Source organism: Bombyx mori, chromosome 20 (assembly GCF_030269925.1).
Source record: "Bombyx mori chromosome 20, ASM3026992v2".
NCBI classification, from domain to species: Eukaryota; Metazoa; Arthropoda; class Insecta; order Lepidoptera; family Bombycidae; genus Bombyx; species Bombyx mori.
The window spans coordinates 2,354,975-2,371,635 of NC_085126.1; the positions used below are offsets into that span (position 1 = coordinate 2,354,975).

Below are 16,661 nucleotides of genomic sequence, written 5' to 3' on the forward strand. Positions count from 1 at the left end.
GAGCTCTCTACTGTTATCATTGTACACTTAGAATGTAATAAATGGAATTCATAGAAAAAGATATTTTTGATTACTGTCACTATGGAAGGCATTGATAATGATGAAGAAAATGGCGTCGGCGACGCTGACGTCATAATTTTTAAAAACCATGGAACTGGCCTGCTCCGTCATGTATAATAAGTTATGTTGCTCATTTCTACCTTAAGATGTGTACTTATTTTTGTACAAAGCCTTTTCTCTTCAATAAAATGACGCCTTTTCGAGGGCATATCCCACCCGTATCATGAGTTTTGGTGGTAGGTCAACTTGTGAACCTTACCTAGTTTCTGTTTGAGGGCTTGGGCAGCCGTTGTGCTATTTAACTGCCACTTAGAACTCATGTCTCGCAATACGTGGCGATATTTAACTTTGATAATGTCTATGAGCGAGGTGATCAGTAACACTAGGTGGGTCCTACGCTCGAACTAAGCAATTTTCAATTATTTTCTGAGTTTGAATTTGAAAGCAAATTTAAATTATTTTCTGAATTTGAAAATAATTTAAAATTGCTTAGTTCGGGTACATTTAGGTGCCGCTATTTGACCTATCAGTAGAAGCAGTCATGCGTTAAAGATTTCAAAGATGAAGTAGGCGTTGGTGATGCCACTTGAAATTCCACTTTTTCTTTTATTGCTTAGATGGTTGGACGAGCTCACAGCCCACCTGGTTCTAAGTGGTTACTGGAGCCCATAAACATCCACAACGTAAGTAAATGCGCCACCCACCTTGAGATATAAGTTCTAAGGTCTCGAGTATAGTTACAACGGCTGCGCCACCCTTCAAACCGAAACGCATTACTGCTTCACGGCAGAAATAGGCAGGGTGGTGGTACCTACCCGCGCGGACTCATAAGAGGTCCTACCACCAGTACAACCACTTCGCGGTTCAAGGAAACCATGTTGCGATGTCTATGGACTCAGGTAACTGCATCACGCTAGGAAATCCGTGAGCACTTGGTGCAATAAAAACAATCGTCTGTCGAATAAAAAATCTCATCCGAACACGTGTTTGAAATAGTACTGAACTAAAAAAAGTTATATTAACATACGCAATATATCCACAACAAATATATATTTGAAAATACTTATATCGAATCCAACGTGTCCTTGTCATTCTAGTAATTGTAGGTGGCGGTCGTTAGCTCAGACGCGCGACTCTGATTTTTATCGCTTACAATATAGAGAATACAATCGAATAACGCGAAATGGCGGAACAGTGTTTTGGTAAATATCATGAAATATATAAAAGTATATAAGTACGAGGTCTACGATTCGTTAATTTCCCAAAGATCAAACGAAACTATTTGCAGACTCGATCGAGTAGTGGATGTTAATTGAATGCCGAATGTGATGGTATAAAGATAAAAAAGTATGCACACGTCTTATTTGTGTCAACGACAGAAACTGTGCTGTAGGCTGAGAATAGCTTTACTCCATTTATTCCCTAAGATGTGAACCTCCCGATCCAGTTTCGGTGCTTCTAAGCATTCCAAGCACCGGTCACAGTTCCCGTCGAAGCCGCCGAATGCGACGAAGAGTTCGGCGAGTAAATTAACCTACAGATACAGTCCACTGAGTTTCTTGTCGGATCTTCCCATAGGTTCGCGATTTAACATATTCGCCAGCCTCAGCGTCGTGACCTGGCCTCTAAGCCTTTCCTATTCTAACCCCTCGAGATTACTAACAATACTAACTAACTAGGCAAACACATAATGGATGTAAATATCGACAAAGACTTTTTTTTTCCTACCTAAGCTGATAGCCTTGAGAGGCTATTTCATGTCCCGAGGTGGATAGCTGCACGTTGTGATATTTACGAGATTCGGTAACCATTTTACGGATTAAGCAGTGAACTCGTTCACCTTCAGTTAAAAAAAGGATCTTGCTTTACTTTTTTATTCTATTTAGTTTGTGCAATATTTAATTTTGTGTGAAAACCAACGAGAACAGGTCACGTAACATGAACATTTTTCAAACGAGGCTTGGAAGAGCATTAAGCGATAGGCAGCGTCTTGGCTCTGCCCCTAGCATTGCTGAAGTCTATGGGCGGCGGTAACCACTCACCATCAGGTGGGCCGTATGCCCGTCTGCCTACAAGGGTAATAAAAAAAATAAAAAATAAATTATATAAAATTCTAAGAAAAAAAAATGCTTTTTCATGAAATAAATTGAAATCAATAAATCTTACGGCGTTTATATCTTATAAATTTTACCATAATAAGTATAATAAAATTTAAAGTATGCCTATCTATGTAACATATGTATTGTATTTAGTCTGTTTTTTTTGTTCGTACAATTTCAAAAGATGTCGGCCCAAAAAAAAAAAACGATCGTAAAAATCCAAAAAAGTTTGATGCGCATTTTAATTGTGCGTCAGCTTCCTTATTACTGCAACGATATTTTGTTCTTGTATCTTGTTCTGTATTTTAGTTTTCTGTGTTTACAGAATACGCTAAAAGCGTCATTATGACGTCATTTATAAAATTAGTTGAACATCGAAACGCCTTGGAACATTTATCACAATGTCAAATAAACGTAAAATAGGTTATGTCCAGTTTTATTTCCCTGAATCTATTAATTTTTCAGGCTCTTTCTTATATTTGTTATGAACCGTTAAAGCGTATTTCACGTATTTACTTATAACAGTTATAACTTAAACAAATTGTTGAATATTATAAGTCTCCAGAAATAAACATTGCGTTCCAGTTTATCTTGCTGTGCCAAACTTTTCCCGCCTTTACCACGGTCAGTCAACACGCGGAGATCGCACGCTAAACCGGCCAGTGTTCGATAAAAAAACTTTTTTAAATCAGTGATAATCAAACACACAGCCATGGCAGACGATGAATACCAACACATAGTGACTAGAGTAGAAGCAATAACGGAACAAGATGATAGGCATTTAGCTGGTGCAACGAAAGAAATAAGAAATGATTTAACGGTTATTATACCAGAAAATCCGTTTCCAGATATCGAAGTCGATGCGTATCCACCTCTCAAGTTTTCATGGGTCATACCTAAAAAAATTTCGGCTATGGCCTTTCCTAGGAACAAGGAGAATTTAAAATTCTTAGTAAATCAAGGCATAACTCATTTGGTGACATTAACAGCTGGAAAAAAACCTCCTGTAGACGATATTCCTAGACTGAAGTGGACAGAAGTACCTATTGAAGAGTTCGAGTTGCCGTCGGTTGAACAAATTAAGAAGTTCATGGATGTATGCAAAAGGGCTGATAAAAATGGGGAGGTGAAAATGCTTTTAATCACATTTTAATGTTCAAGTAATTTTGACTTAGCCGTATGTTGTTCTTCTGAGCCACTACGAGAGTAACTGAGTATATTAATTAGTAGAAAAAACATTAATACAAACCAATGATTAGTCAGTGTATACTTTATAGCAAAACTATCTTTACTAGTTCGATAAACACTGCTTACAAATATCACGACAATTCTGTGAATATTCACAATTTAATATTGATTAATGTTAACGTCAACTTCAGGCGCTTTTACTTATTTATTTTAATGAAATTTAATTGTTAAAAATAGTGCAAAAAATTAATCGTTTGAATACCTGACTTTTTATCCTCAAAACTAAAAAATCTTTAACGTAAACTAATTAAAGAAACATGGTCAAAATGTTTACAGAACTACCTCGTATATCAACGTAAACTGAAGGAAATATTTTTCGGTACAGGTATTGGGGATCCATTGCCGGCAGGGTCGGAGCAGGTCCGGCGTGATGCTGGCTTGCTACTTGGTACACTTCCACCGTTTCCTACCAGATCAAGCTGTTAATGCTATCAGAATGATAAGACCTGGTCAGTTTTTTTTTATTTTTTTATTGCATAGATGAGTGGACGTATTCAAACCCACCTGGCGTTAAGCGGTTACCGGAGCCCATAGACATCCACAACGTAAATGCCGCCACACACTCTGAGATATGAGTTCTAAGGTCTTAGTTTAATTACAACGGCTGTCCCATCCTTCAATCCGAAACGCATAGAAATAGACAGGATGGTGGTACCTACCCGTGCGGACTCACAAGAGGTTCTACCACCAGCAATTACGCAAATTATAATTTGAGTTTAATTTTTAATTACACGATGTTATTCCTTCACCGTGGAAGTCAATCGTGAACATTTGTTAAGTACGTATTTCATTAGAAACATTGGTACCCGCCTGGGATTCGAACACCGGTGTATCGCTCAGCACGAATGCACCGGACGTCACCTTTAAGCCACGACGACTTCAAATTCTAAAAATATCTACTATTTACGATTATGTAAGGACGGATCGTTGTTTTTGTTTTATTCCTCTTAAGATTGTCAACATAGTGACCATTGGAAAAATAAACAGCAACTAAGACCTCTTTAATGTGAAGAAGTAGCCCTTTGCCAAACTATCTCCAAAAAACCCGATAAAGTACAAATTATAATTTTGCCTTTTAGTAGTTTTTTTTTATTTTGTTCTTCTTTTTAGGGTCATGTGACTTTCCTGAGCACGAGGAAGCTGTGGGTAAATATTTCGAGTATCTCACTGAGGACAACCCTCTAAAATTCGGCGTCGGTGGAGATGTCATGGAGGAGTTCATTGACGCCGCAAAAGAGGCCACGAAGAAAGTTCTAAATTAATGTTTTTGTTATCTGTGATCCAATGTACCTGATGAGATTGTCTTTTTGTTTTATTTAGGTATTATTAAACGAATACATACACAAATAATATATAAATTATTGATTTTTTTTCACTCTGGTATTTCTAATTTTAGGTCTATTAAGGAAAAACCAATCAAGATGTCGGATAATACAAATGTGTTATTTATTAAATTTGATATTAAATTAGGCTTTATGCCTTAGATTGTATTATGTTAATTGTTAGATATGCTGCAATATATTTAGTAAACTATTACGGTAGATACGTTAAAATTTCGCATCGCAGAAGTTATAACCAACAAGCCAACAGTTAATGGTAAGAGCTTTTGTGAATGTATTAAAGATCCTATGAAAAAAAAATTCATATTTTTATCACTGTTGATTCTTAGCGTCATAGAGCTATGTCCTCCGTTGCTATTTCGATTTTACGGATCAATGTCATGTCGCGCTTTCATTTGTCTCACACTTACTCAAAGTCACAATTGGATTACGATACATAATATTGATATACGCTCCCATGACACTGTACTCTAAATACCCGCCACAGGTATTACCTGCCAATACATCGTGCCAATGTTTAGCTGTTGGCGCATTACCAATTCAAATGTCTCGATGCGATCTAAAACAGTAACGCAGACAGACTGGCGACGCGTAAGGTCGAGATATTGCTCCAAATTACATTTAATTTGATCATAATCCATAGAATTTTGATATTTTAAACGACAAGACGAAAGAAGCAACTTTTAAACGACTTTCACTGTTATTTACAGTTTGTATCTATGGTAGTTCTAACCTTCATTTTGAAGATAGCTTAACAGCCCGATTTCTATACTAATATTATAAAGAGGAAAGATTTGTTCGTTTGTTTGTAGGCTCCGAAACTACTGAACCGATTTGAAAAATTATTTCACTGTTTGGAAGCTACACTATTCCCGAGTGACATAGGCATCTTTTTTGAAAAAAATTAGGGATCCTTACTAAAACTCCAATAATGTAACCCAAGGTGTAAAAAATTACCTAAAATATTCTTTACATCGCGTGCCCTGCGAAAACTATAAATTATAGAATAATATAATGTACCACGAGTTTGTAGAACACATTATTATTTACAAAAAGTGTCGCGACAGCATATTATGTCTAACTATTATAGTTATGCCGCAATAAGTGTTCTTTTATTTAACAAAATAAAACGTCAAATATCGTTAACATTTTTCTTAAAAACCCGAGCGGAGCCGGGCACGCCGCTAGTCGTTAAATAAATGTATTGTCTATGGTCTAAATATAAATGATTCTTGGATTACGGATGCTCTAAAAGTATTTATAATTGCATTATTCGTAGGAAGTGTAAGTATTAATGAGACACATTCGTTGCCAGTCAATCTGCATCGAGCAAAGCGCCACAGTTTATGTTAGTATTGTTAGTCTCCTTCTAGTCAAGGAGGTTTGGTGTTTACAAAATAAATATGAGTACAGTTTCAAAACGGCCTAACGTTAAACTAGCAAAACTGTTTTACAAATATGCAGACGAATGTAAAAAAGAAGAAATAAAAACCGAAATGACGCAAGAAAAAAAGGAATATGAGTGTTATCCGCCATACAATTTTTCTTGGTTCGTTGAGAATAAAATAGCGGCAATGGGCTGGCCGCAAACCGTTGATAATTTGAATTATTTAGTCGAGGTGGGAATTGATCATTTGATTACACTGTCCCCAGAGAAATTACCGCCCATCTTAGATTGTGAAAGAAAATTGAGGTGGTCCGAAATTAGAATTAAAGAGTTCGGTGCTCCATCTTTGAAGCAAATTTTAAAGTTTATTGCACTGTGTGAACGAGCGGAAATGAGAGGGGAGGTATGTACTAGTCACTTTATGAATACTTACGGAATTATCGATTCGATTCAAAGCTGCTTTTAAAGTGATAGGATGTGGTCACGTGTATTGACATCAGTGTGCTTAATGCGAGTTTTTAACGATCTCGATAGCGTAAAAGTTAGCTCATATTTGTATGGAATGGGATCGTTTGCCTACGTTTGTCGCTAAGGGCGCTGTTCCAACTGCATACAAAATTGGGCTAACTTTTACGCTATCGAAAACGTTAAAAAACTCGCACTAAGCACACAGAAAACAGATGTAGTGTTGGCCTAGAATAGAATCAAGATACACCGCATCTTTTTTTTGTAATTATTTAATGCTTAGATGGGTGGACGATCTCACAGCCCACCTGGTGTTCAATGGTTATCGGAGCCCATAGACATCAACAATGTAAATGCCGCCACCCACCTTGAGATGTGAGTTCTAGTACAGTACCATGGCAGCCGTTGCCGGTTGTACCATAAAAACTAAGACTTAGAACTCATGTCTCAAAATGGGCGGCGACATTTGTATTGTTAAAAATGTTAATATTGGATCGTTTTTGACTTTACCTATAATAATAGAGACATAGTAACGGATGTTGCTATATTTTTTCCATGATTGTAGCCATAATATTCTTAGGTATCTTTTTAAGGTTGCAGTGTAGACCTCGGTAGCCCCTTTACCCAAACCGGGTTCTGACCTCGGCGGGGATCGGACGCTTGGGCCAGAGTACAGTAGAATCATTTAGTGGATAGGACTAATTGACCAGTCCCACATACACCGCGGGCCCCCTAGGCACGTGAACCTCGCAGACCGTTCGGATTCCTTCAAAAGAAAAAGTTTTTTGTATAACTCATTTTTACTTTCGTTATGTATGGTTATAAATAGCAGAGTCGGGAGTTTTTTTTACTCGGTTTTGTGGAGATCTTCAGAAAATAGGAGGATAGAGTTATAATTACGTAGGTACCTATTTTTTTTGTTATTTATCTATGGAAACGAGAATTGCAGGATTTTGCGGGTACACTTAAGTATACTAAAACTTAAGGAGTTGAAACAATTTTAGTATAAAAATTACGATAGCAATTACTAAGGACTTCACTCATTATCAATCAACAATTGACCTACTTGAAATAATATTGTAAAAATCTCTAGGTTCTAGGAGTCCATTGTCGGCATGGTCGTGGGCGCACGGGTACTATGCTGGCGTGCTATCTCGTTCACTTCAAGCGAATGGCGCCAGAACGAGCTATTCTCACGGTTAGATTGCAGAGACCAGGTATTTAATGACTTCATTAACATAAGAAATAAAGTTAAAACCATAATCGGGAGACGAACAGATGATGCTCGCGATCTATCTATTGTCAAACTGAACACGTATATCAGATAAATTAACCTATAGACAAAAAAAATAATTTCACATATATATAACACATGAAAAGCAATTAAATATTTTAAGCAAATTATGTATTTAATGATTTATATTTCTAATGTCGGGTAATGTACATTTAATTTTTAAGGGTCATGTGAAACCTACGAGCAAGAAAAAGCAGTCTGTCACTACCATGACTGCGAGAGGGGAACTATAACAAAACCTGACTATCAGATGGTGGACAGCAAGCTTTATTTCGATTTTTCTATGAAATATATGTTTGACGATGACGAAACTCCAAAGCACGAGGGTAACCTGACCGACGAAACCACTGAGGAAACCAAAATAGTGTGCAAAGACCAAACCGTGAAGATTAAGCTACCTAAGAAAAAATCTAAGGCTATGGTTATCAATCATAAAATTTATTTTTAGCTTCACTTTTGGCTGTAAGGCTTAGTTGACCTTTGACTTTTTTTCATTTTGAATTCCACAGACTAACTTACCGCCACCCTTTTTTTTATTTGCTGTAAACGGTGAACGAGGCCTTTTGATTAATTCGAAATTTCGCCCGGCTCCGTTACTGATACGGTACGACATGTCCTTTTCGTGTATAATTCAGACAAAACGTTATTTCACTAGTTGGCAAGAAATTTCACACCGAAACTGTAGTATAGCACTGAGACACCGCAACGTGTTCTTTAGTATAAGCCGCGCCAATAAAGAAACGAACCGAAAATGGTGTCTATGTACCTGCACCGACAGATGGTAGGGTCAACAAATAAAAAGAAAGATAGAAAGAAAAAGTTGCTTATTGTAAAAAAATAAAAAATAAAAACCAATGGGAATGTACTTTACTTTACTTTATGCCCTGGCAGAGGGGGAAGCGTCTCATCTGGGATGCAACTTGTGTATGTACACTTTAAGTCGCACAACTCGAAAGTGAAAAAACTCGAACTCAACAACAAAGTCAGAACTGATATTTTTTTGCATGCAGTACGCGCCATGTGCGACTAAAGACAGCAATAGTTTAGAGTGAGAGCGCATGATCGCCGCCGCCATTTTAGATTCGTTTCTTTATTGGCGCGGCTTATAGTGACAGGCCGACCGTGCCTTCTCTCCGTAAATATCGCGCCAAATCATTCACTTAGGGCAGGCCACATTAGGTAACATAATAAGCAAATATAATATAAAATTCACGTTCATAATAAAACATTTAAAAATAAAATGTGTATGATTATGTAATATTTTATTCTCGATAATTTATAAAGATTTTCTACTGAACAATAAATATTAATTACGTTTAAAAAGTTTCATTTCTCCAATAGTTATTCAATGAATATATTAGTACTACCCACATTCTGAATACAGGAACAATACTTAGACTTTATGAATGATCAATTTTCGAAGTTCATCACCGAGATTAATCATATCTCAAGAAAACTTTTTCTTCATTGTGATCGCTACTTAGAAAAATGTTTATCACAAACTTTTATATTATAGAATTTAATATAAATACTTATAAAACAGAAATCACCTTTTTTCTGAATTTTGTCTCTCACATTCTGACACTGACATTGTCACACAATATACTTTTAAATATTTTTAGACTACTACCTACGTAAACTACAAACAGTCAAGCTGTGTCAATTGAATTTTTTTTATTGCCCGTGTAGGCTGACGAACATACGGCCCACCTGATGGTGAGTGGTTACCGTCGCCCATGGACTTCAGCAATGCCAGGGGCAGAGCCAAGCCGCTGCCTACCGCTTAATACTCTCCGCTAATTTTCTTTAAATACACTTCTTTAATATATATGTATAGATGTATTTTCATTCGTTCATTATCTGGACATCTAGTGTACTACACTATGTATTCTGTAAAAGACATCAAGTTAGCACATGAACTTGTGCTTGAACATTTAACTATTATCGAAAATGAGTATTTTATTTAATATATTTAAGTAATATAATCCTTGACTGTAATGTGTAGTTGAAAGAAGTTACATGTAAATGGAAATCCAAAACCTACTACATTAATATACAAGAAATTTAGAGAAAAGTATTTTAAAATATGACGAATTAAGAAGTGTTCTTTGTTTGTATCTGACATCCCAGTAAACCAGGCTTAGCCCAGGGTTTTGGCACAAGCTCGAAGGTTAGGTCAGCATTTTCCCTCCTAACAATAACTGTGATGCCATAATTGATAGAGTGTGACACAATTCTCATAATCTGCGAGACATCTTTGAAGTTCTTGTAGTTTACTGAACCAAATTGGACCAGTTCATCGTGAGCACGAAGACCCTGGAATCGAAAATAATATTTCATTTAAAAAACCATTTTAATATATTGAATCCAAAATTTTATAGTAAATCATTGCATTCCAGTGAAATCTTTTTTCGAAGATTCATATGTTGTTGATATAATCTAATTCAAACTATTTTAGTGATTCAGTTTCATTTGATAGTGAACTATGGTCACAGCATAACACCTCGACAAAGGGCTCGATGAGTAAATTAACCCTCAGACACAGCCCACTGAGTTTCTCGCCGGATCTTCTCAGTGGGTCGCGTTTCCGATCTAATGGTAGATTCTGCAAAGCACGGCTCATGCTAGGGTTCGTGTTAGCAACGTCATCAGGTTTGAACCCCGTGAGCTCACCTACTAGTTAAGGCTACGCTGATATAGCCTCTCAAGGTTATCAGCTTAGGTAGGAAATAAAAAATCGTAACACAACTAAAACTTACTTTGACACAAAAGCTAAGTTCCTTTAGGCACACTACAACTATATGCATTCTATGACCATTCTACATAGATGTCTATTATTGCATAGGTCTCACTCAACCAATTTATCCACACGACATAAGGGCAGTACACAGCATTAGCATTTTAATCAAAGAAAACAGTTAATAAAAAATAAAGGACTTTATAAATGTTAAAAAAATTAAGGAACAAATTAATGAAAACAAAAATTAACTACTCACAGCCTCTTCAGCCGGTGAACCTTTATCCACAAAACTGATAGTAGCAAAAGTTGGATCATTGACAGTCTCATCCTTCTTAAAGACTGGATAGCCATTTAAGCATGAGTTTATCTCTTCACTGTCGATACCTGGACTGTCAATTAAATCTTCGTAAACCTTAGCAATACCTCTCTCGATCAGTTGCATTACTTTCTTGTGATCATTTTGTAGGCCTGAAATACAGTGCTATTAATCATAATGTTTAAATTACTAGTTATGGGCTGGTATGTTTTGAAGACATAACTGAAGTTGAAAATAAAAAAAATCAAAACCTCTGATATAATCCAAATGAAAATCATAGAGAGATTAAAACTTAAAAGAAGTTTTAATTATAATGTGATACATTTTCTATATTACACGTAATCATGGGAATACATTGTTGGCAAGGCAGGTTTTTCTCGCGTAGGTTGTTGTCCACTGATTTGAAAGAATTGTAACAATTTTAAATATATGGATTTCGGATAATTTACTTTAGCAGTCTACTCAAGATTAAATAGGATGAAAATCAGTCTTAAAAAATTTCTAATTCAATGAAGAGATTCAGCAAGGCACCACTCTTGCTACTACAGATGTTTACAAAGTATGTATGGCTCAGCCCCATAAGCTACCAGTCCAACTAAGTCAGAATAGCACTCAAAGAAAAAAAATAATTCTAATTTTGTTTGTTGAATTCATATAACTAACCAGTTAAATAGTTTTAGAATTGTGCTATTTAAGTTATAAAATCATTAAATGAAAGTTCACTAAAGTTTTGTGATCTTCAGGCACCTCATCTCAGAAGCTGTGTAATATGTAAAATTAATCAACAAGTTTAAAGACCATATAAAATTATGTGGATGAAATTGTTGAATGAAATGTTTGATTAGCACACATTTAAATAAATTAATTTAACTAAAAATACAAAAATAAATAATAAAGCTACAGAGTGTCACGAGCAATGAGGGACCGATTGAATAGACAAAGAGCACACATTTTTTGTTTTGGGCAATAGGTATTGTAAATAAACAAAAATGTTTAGTCATTCATTAAAATATCATACTTACAAATTATCTTGTGACGCGCGTGTCTCACTTCATAAACGTCTATGTCATCACGAGGGTATCCTAGCTCATCAACTAAAGAACCCTTCAAGCCAACATTGTTGGACGCTAATACGGCGTAATGACCACGAATCAAATGTTCGATTCTATCTTTTTCTTCCATTAGCTTCATCACGAATTCTCTTGTAGCTGGGTCTATTTTGTAATTAACCATTTTCGCTTGTAATCTTCAATTCACCGAAGCTTTCGACAGCAGATTTGTTGAAAAATCAATAATGTTGGATGGGTACAACTACTGCAACTGCAAATTTGCTGACCTAATTAGGTGTATTGATTTTTGTTTTGAAAATGCACTGCAAAACTATGAAGTGTATTTAGGATGCACTGGTACATAGATAATTATGCAGTTTTTTTAAGGGATTTTATGACCTGGTAATTAATACTTTTAGGTCATGTCTTATATCGACGCTTGAAAGGCAAACGTGACTAAGCGACAATAACTGCTTTATACATAAATGATAGGCAATAACCATATTCGATCCGCAAAAAAAAATTATTTCTAGTTCTATAAAATAAATTTCAATCCTACAGCTAGATTCGTTAAAATAGAATTTTTTCAGGTATTTCAACTTTAAATTAGTCTACTGTAAAGTTCACGCATTGTCGCTTAGTCACGTTTGCCTTTCAAGCGTCGATATAATATTCTTCTTTTAATGAAAAATGATATGGAGTGAAATGAAATGAAGATGATTAATTTGAGACATTAATCAACCGGGATATAATTGAGTGAAATGAGATGAGATGATATTATATGGGATGAAATATAATCTTAGTAAAATGGTGGTAATTTTAGTTTCTACGTCTGCTTTCACGCACCTAAAATTCTCCGCCATTGTTGTGCTCAGGGTAATTTGCAATATTGTGTTTAGTGTAAAAGTGAAATAAACAAAGGGCAATAAAAATAGTGAAGTATTAAACAAAGCTGAGTTCATCAGACAGTTCTTATTCAATTAGTAGTAGTTTATTTAAAAATTAAAAAACAGTCAAAAAGTTTTTTTATGCCCCAAACCCCCACTAGGGCTTCGCCCCTGGATCCCGGATCGGTACTCCACGGGTGCTAAGTTTTTTGCAATGTCGAACTTTCAGCCTTGTAGGAGAAAAAATACTATGTGCACCGCGGGAAAAAAATAGGACATCTCATCCCGCGTGCTTTTTTACACGCGCGCAATAATTTTACACGCGTGAGGAAATGTCCAACTTTTCTCCCTTGGTGCACAATGTACTATTCATGTCAACTATAACGTTGACCTCTATTTCAACAGGCTAATAAAGGTAAATCATAATGAAAAGCATTAATGCTTAATAACTTATTTTGACGTTTGATAACGTCTTAATCGATGAACACCGGCTGTACGCATGACAAAGCGTTGACCGTCTGAGGCTGTGCGTGCAAACGAGAGCGCGGAACAAGCGATAGAGAGTCATGATAGGTCCAAGCGTTGGCTTGTGAAACATTTATCTCTATTCTCTCGTGACGTCAGAGCTCGTCGAATAGTTCTGCTACTGACGTTATAAGAGATTTTTCAGGCACAGCAGCGCTTTACATGTTTTTTTTTTTATTGCTTATATGGGTGGACGAGCTCACAGCCCACCTGGTGTTAAGTGGTTACTGGAGCCCATAGACATCTACAACGTAAATGCGCCACCCACCTTGAGATATAAGTTCTAAGGTCTCAAGCATAGTTACAACGGCTGCCCCACCCTTCAAACCGAAACGCATTACTGCTTCACGGCAGAAATAGGCAGGGTGGTGGTACCCGCGCGGCCTCACAAGATGTCCTACCACCAGTGAGTTACATTATACTTCGATAGCCAACCCGCATACCAAGTGTGGGGTGTATGGCGAACCTTGAGAATCCATCTGGCGGTTGACGTATTCGAGCTAATGGTGATAATTACTAAAGCAGGAGTGAAAAAGAGCCATACGAACCAATTTTAACACTTTAATTGTGATCATTCGAAATTATCCTCCCTGGACACATTCGAATATACAAAGTATATGCCTGTGGTCCCGTTTATGCGGACTCTAGCAGCTACGTTCCCTTAAAGTTCTCATTTCTAGGTCCGGAAATGAGATTCATAAACAAAGCGTTGGCACCTTTGGTCTACTTTTTTCTAATTAATTTAATTTAATTGGGACCTGGTAATAAGACCTTTAAGCAAAGTCTTACATTTTCATAAATTCTGTAATAGCTGAAGCGGAATTGAAATGAAGTTAATTAATTTGAAACTTTAATCAATTTGAATGAAATTATAACGTGATGAAATGCTAAACAGTTAATGAGCCATCGCTATTTTACATTTAAACTATAAATAAACAGAATAAAACAATTTTCAAACTTTACTCCCGGTGTTCCCACTAAAGTAGGTATTCCCCTTTTACCTAAGGCTCTGTACCTGAGCCTTTTATTTCACAGCAAACGATTATAAATTCACAGGAAATTATTAAACGAAAAAAAAAAAACAAACACGAGCCAAGATAATTGTTATTCTTTATTTGATATTGAAATCAATATTATGAGATTTATTATTATATTTTAAAACAGTAGCTTTTCACGATCGTTATTTTATACAAAAAAAATATAAGCTTTCATAAATGATTTGCTCCGTTTTTATATTATAAAAACAACATTCGATTTAAACGAAATGACCAGATTAATAGTTTTTTTTTTTTAATTTTATTTCTAAAAGTTTTATTACAGAGTCCGATTATAATCAACAGATATATACTTAAGTGACGGTTAACATTATAAATGAGAAAGATTACATAATATTAAAGCGCTTGTTTAACAATGTGAATGGTTAGCTTTTTTTTTTATTTTACAGTAGTCGTTTCCCGACGTACTTTGCTAGCCATTTTATTAATGCGAATTTCGACACGATTGGCGTGACCGTGCCTGATGTCTAAAAGTATGGACTCCGTTGATTGTGCCAGAAACGCAATAGAACATACAAAATAATGTACACATTCAAGATAACTTTAATTCTTAAATTAAAGAAAACAAGAAAAAAAAATTAATGAAAATGATGGGAAACATGATTGTGTATTACGCAAAAATGTAAAATATTCATAAATAAATTCTATTATATCACCTTAACGTATCGCCGATAATATTTTTAATAGGATCATTTCGAATACGTAATCTGGCGTTATCACGAAATCGAAACGGATCCAAAAAAAAAACATTCACCGGCAATAACCTAGAGTCTCAATTAACAAAATGGTCCCTAAAGAAAATTATTCCACAAAAAAAAAAAGTTTGAAGAAATCACACTTTCCTTCCCGTCTCCTTCACATCGTGACTTATACGTATCATAAAACATACACTAACAATTATGGCAACGTCGACAATAAATAAGAGACAAAGGGGAATTATACAAATCGACATAATAAGGTATATAAAAAAAAAAAACATTGTATGAACATAGAAAATAAAAAACAGCACAAAATAATTATTAGAACATTGAAATAATCCTGCAGTGCAACATTTGCATGTTCAGTAGAAAAAAATATGTATACAAGGCAACGAGTGCAGACTTCAAGTTTTACTACTAACTTCTATTACTTCTTAACTAAAAAGCCGCATCCGCGCGTCCTTCGTTTTTTTTTATTTTTTTTTTTAATTAAGCTTGGCTTAATTGGCGAATCGGTTAATAAATGTTAGTATAATTTTAATACAAATATATCATAATCGGCACTTGTTGCTATGCCGATGCCAGCCGCTCTGTTCTCGCACAAAGCCAATTAATATTAAACTAATATCGGTTTGAAGTTTCTTAGTGAGCGGCTCAAAAGCGTCAAAGCGACTTGCATTGCATAGATTAGATCTGTCATCTGTCATTTCTCAGTCGCGTGTGTCGATGAGTTGTTTGTTTACGTTCGTTTACAATCGGAATGGTTCGCGTTTCTCTGTGGTTTTGGGCGTGGCGGGGGCGCGGCGGGCGGCGGGCGTCGCCGGCGTGCCGGACTCCGACGCGTCCGACGGCTTGCGCAGTAGACGAGACACCGCGGTCTGCTGTCCCGACCGCACCGGCGTCGTGCTGCCCGATGGGGTCCTTTGTCTGTCCACGATAAATCATTTCAAATTCACGTTTCATCAAATTAAGATAGACCCATGCAAACACTACATAACATAAAAAAACCAAACCAACACAATCACTACGGCCAATGTATGTGATTTCTATTTGTCCTGAAACTTTTGTCGCTCGAAATGTAATAATAACTACCTCTAGAAAGATAAAACACAAAATTGCAAGTCAACTCCGACGGTGACTAGAAATTAAACACTTTAAAATTTTATTATCGCACTATGACAGATTACGTTGTAAAATTAAAATTGATGGTGTTAATTATTCATGCAACATCACTGCCATCTATGAATTTTTTTGCCATTGGTAAATTCAACTAACTCAGCGGAAAATTTAAAAAAAAAAGATTAAATGGGACTTGACAATTATACATTTTGATGTTAAGTGCTTTAAGATAAATTCCATTTTAAATCAATGAGAAAACAACTATTTTTGATTTTCATTTATAAAATTAACTTAAAATTAAATCAAACTCCGAAAATTGTTAGACTTTCGTGACAAATGATTTATTTGTTTTCGTTACATTCGGGCGGTACAAAAAGCA

The 16,661-nt window shown here is 35.8% G+C and overlaps 4 protein-coding genes across 55 annotated transcripts in view; 2 read left to right on the top strand and 2 right to left on the bottom strand.

Moving 5' to 3' along the window:
• The first annotated feature begins 1,232 nt into the window (after positions 1-1,232).
• Positions 1,233-5,047, top strand: LOC101744063 (dual specificity protein phosphatase 23). 2 transcript variants are annotated; one of them, XR_009975764.1, is made up of 4 exons: positions 1,233-3,285; positions 3,733-3,856; positions 4,518-4,727; positions 4,804-5,047. XR_009975764.1 is itself a non-coding variant. In XM_004922469.5 (3 exons), exons 1-3 carry the CDS (start codon positions 2,872-2,874, stop codon positions 4,667-4,669), a joined length of 690 nt encoding a protein of 229 aa, XP_004922526.1. In that variant the 5' UTR covers positions 1,233-2,871; the 3' UTR covers positions 4,670-4,765. The 2 variants fall into 2 exon arrangements, 1 of the variants encoding a protein (XP_004922526.1); XM_004922469.5 differs by lacking the exon at positions 4,804-5,047 and having other exon boundaries at positions 4,518-4,765.
• Positions 5,048-5,826: 779 nt separating this feature from the next.
• Positions 5,827-9,216, top strand: LOC101742480 (dual specificity protein phosphatase 23). Of its 2 annotated transcripts, XM_062674305.1 has the most exons (4): positions 5,849-6,296; positions 6,401-6,537; positions 7,693-7,816; positions 8,058-9,216. In XM_062674305.1, exons 1-4 carry the CDS (start codon positions 6,266-6,268, stop codon positions 8,339-8,341), a joined length of 576 nt encoding a protein of 191 aa, XP_062530289.1. In that variant the 5' UTR covers positions 5,849-6,265; the 3' UTR covers positions 8,342-9,216. The 2 variants fall into 2 exon arrangements, with proteins under 2 accessions (XP_004922602.1, XP_062530289.1); XM_004922545.5 differs by having other exon boundaries at positions 5,827-6,537.
• Positions 9,139-12,477, bottom strand: LOC101744351 (26S proteasome non-ATPase regulatory subunit 9). Its single transcript, XM_004922471.4, has 3 exons — positions 11,972-12,477; positions 10,890-11,101; positions 9,139-10,209 (listed from the first exon to the last, which is right to left on the bottom strand). Exons 1-3 carry the CDS (start codon positions 12,180-12,182, stop codon positions 9,988-9,990), a joined length of 645 nt encoding a protein of 214 aa, XP_004922528.1. The 5' UTR covers positions 12,183-12,477; the 3' UTR covers positions 9,139-9,987.
• A 2,023-nt stretch (positions 12,478-14,500) lies between these two features.
• Positions 14,501-16,661, bottom strand: part of LOC101742624 (dystonin) — a 357,476-nt gene continuing 355,315 nt past the window's right edge. For all 50 annotated transcript variants that reach the window (XM_062674251.1, XM_062674290.1, XM_038017952.2 and 47 more), the window contains one exon: positions 14,501-16,090. In XM_062674251.1, coding sequence (XP_062530235.1) covers positions 15,913-16,090 — 178 coding nt within the window. In that variant the 3' untranslated portion in view covers positions 14,501-15,912. The remainder of the gene's footprint in view (positions 16,091-16,661) is intronic.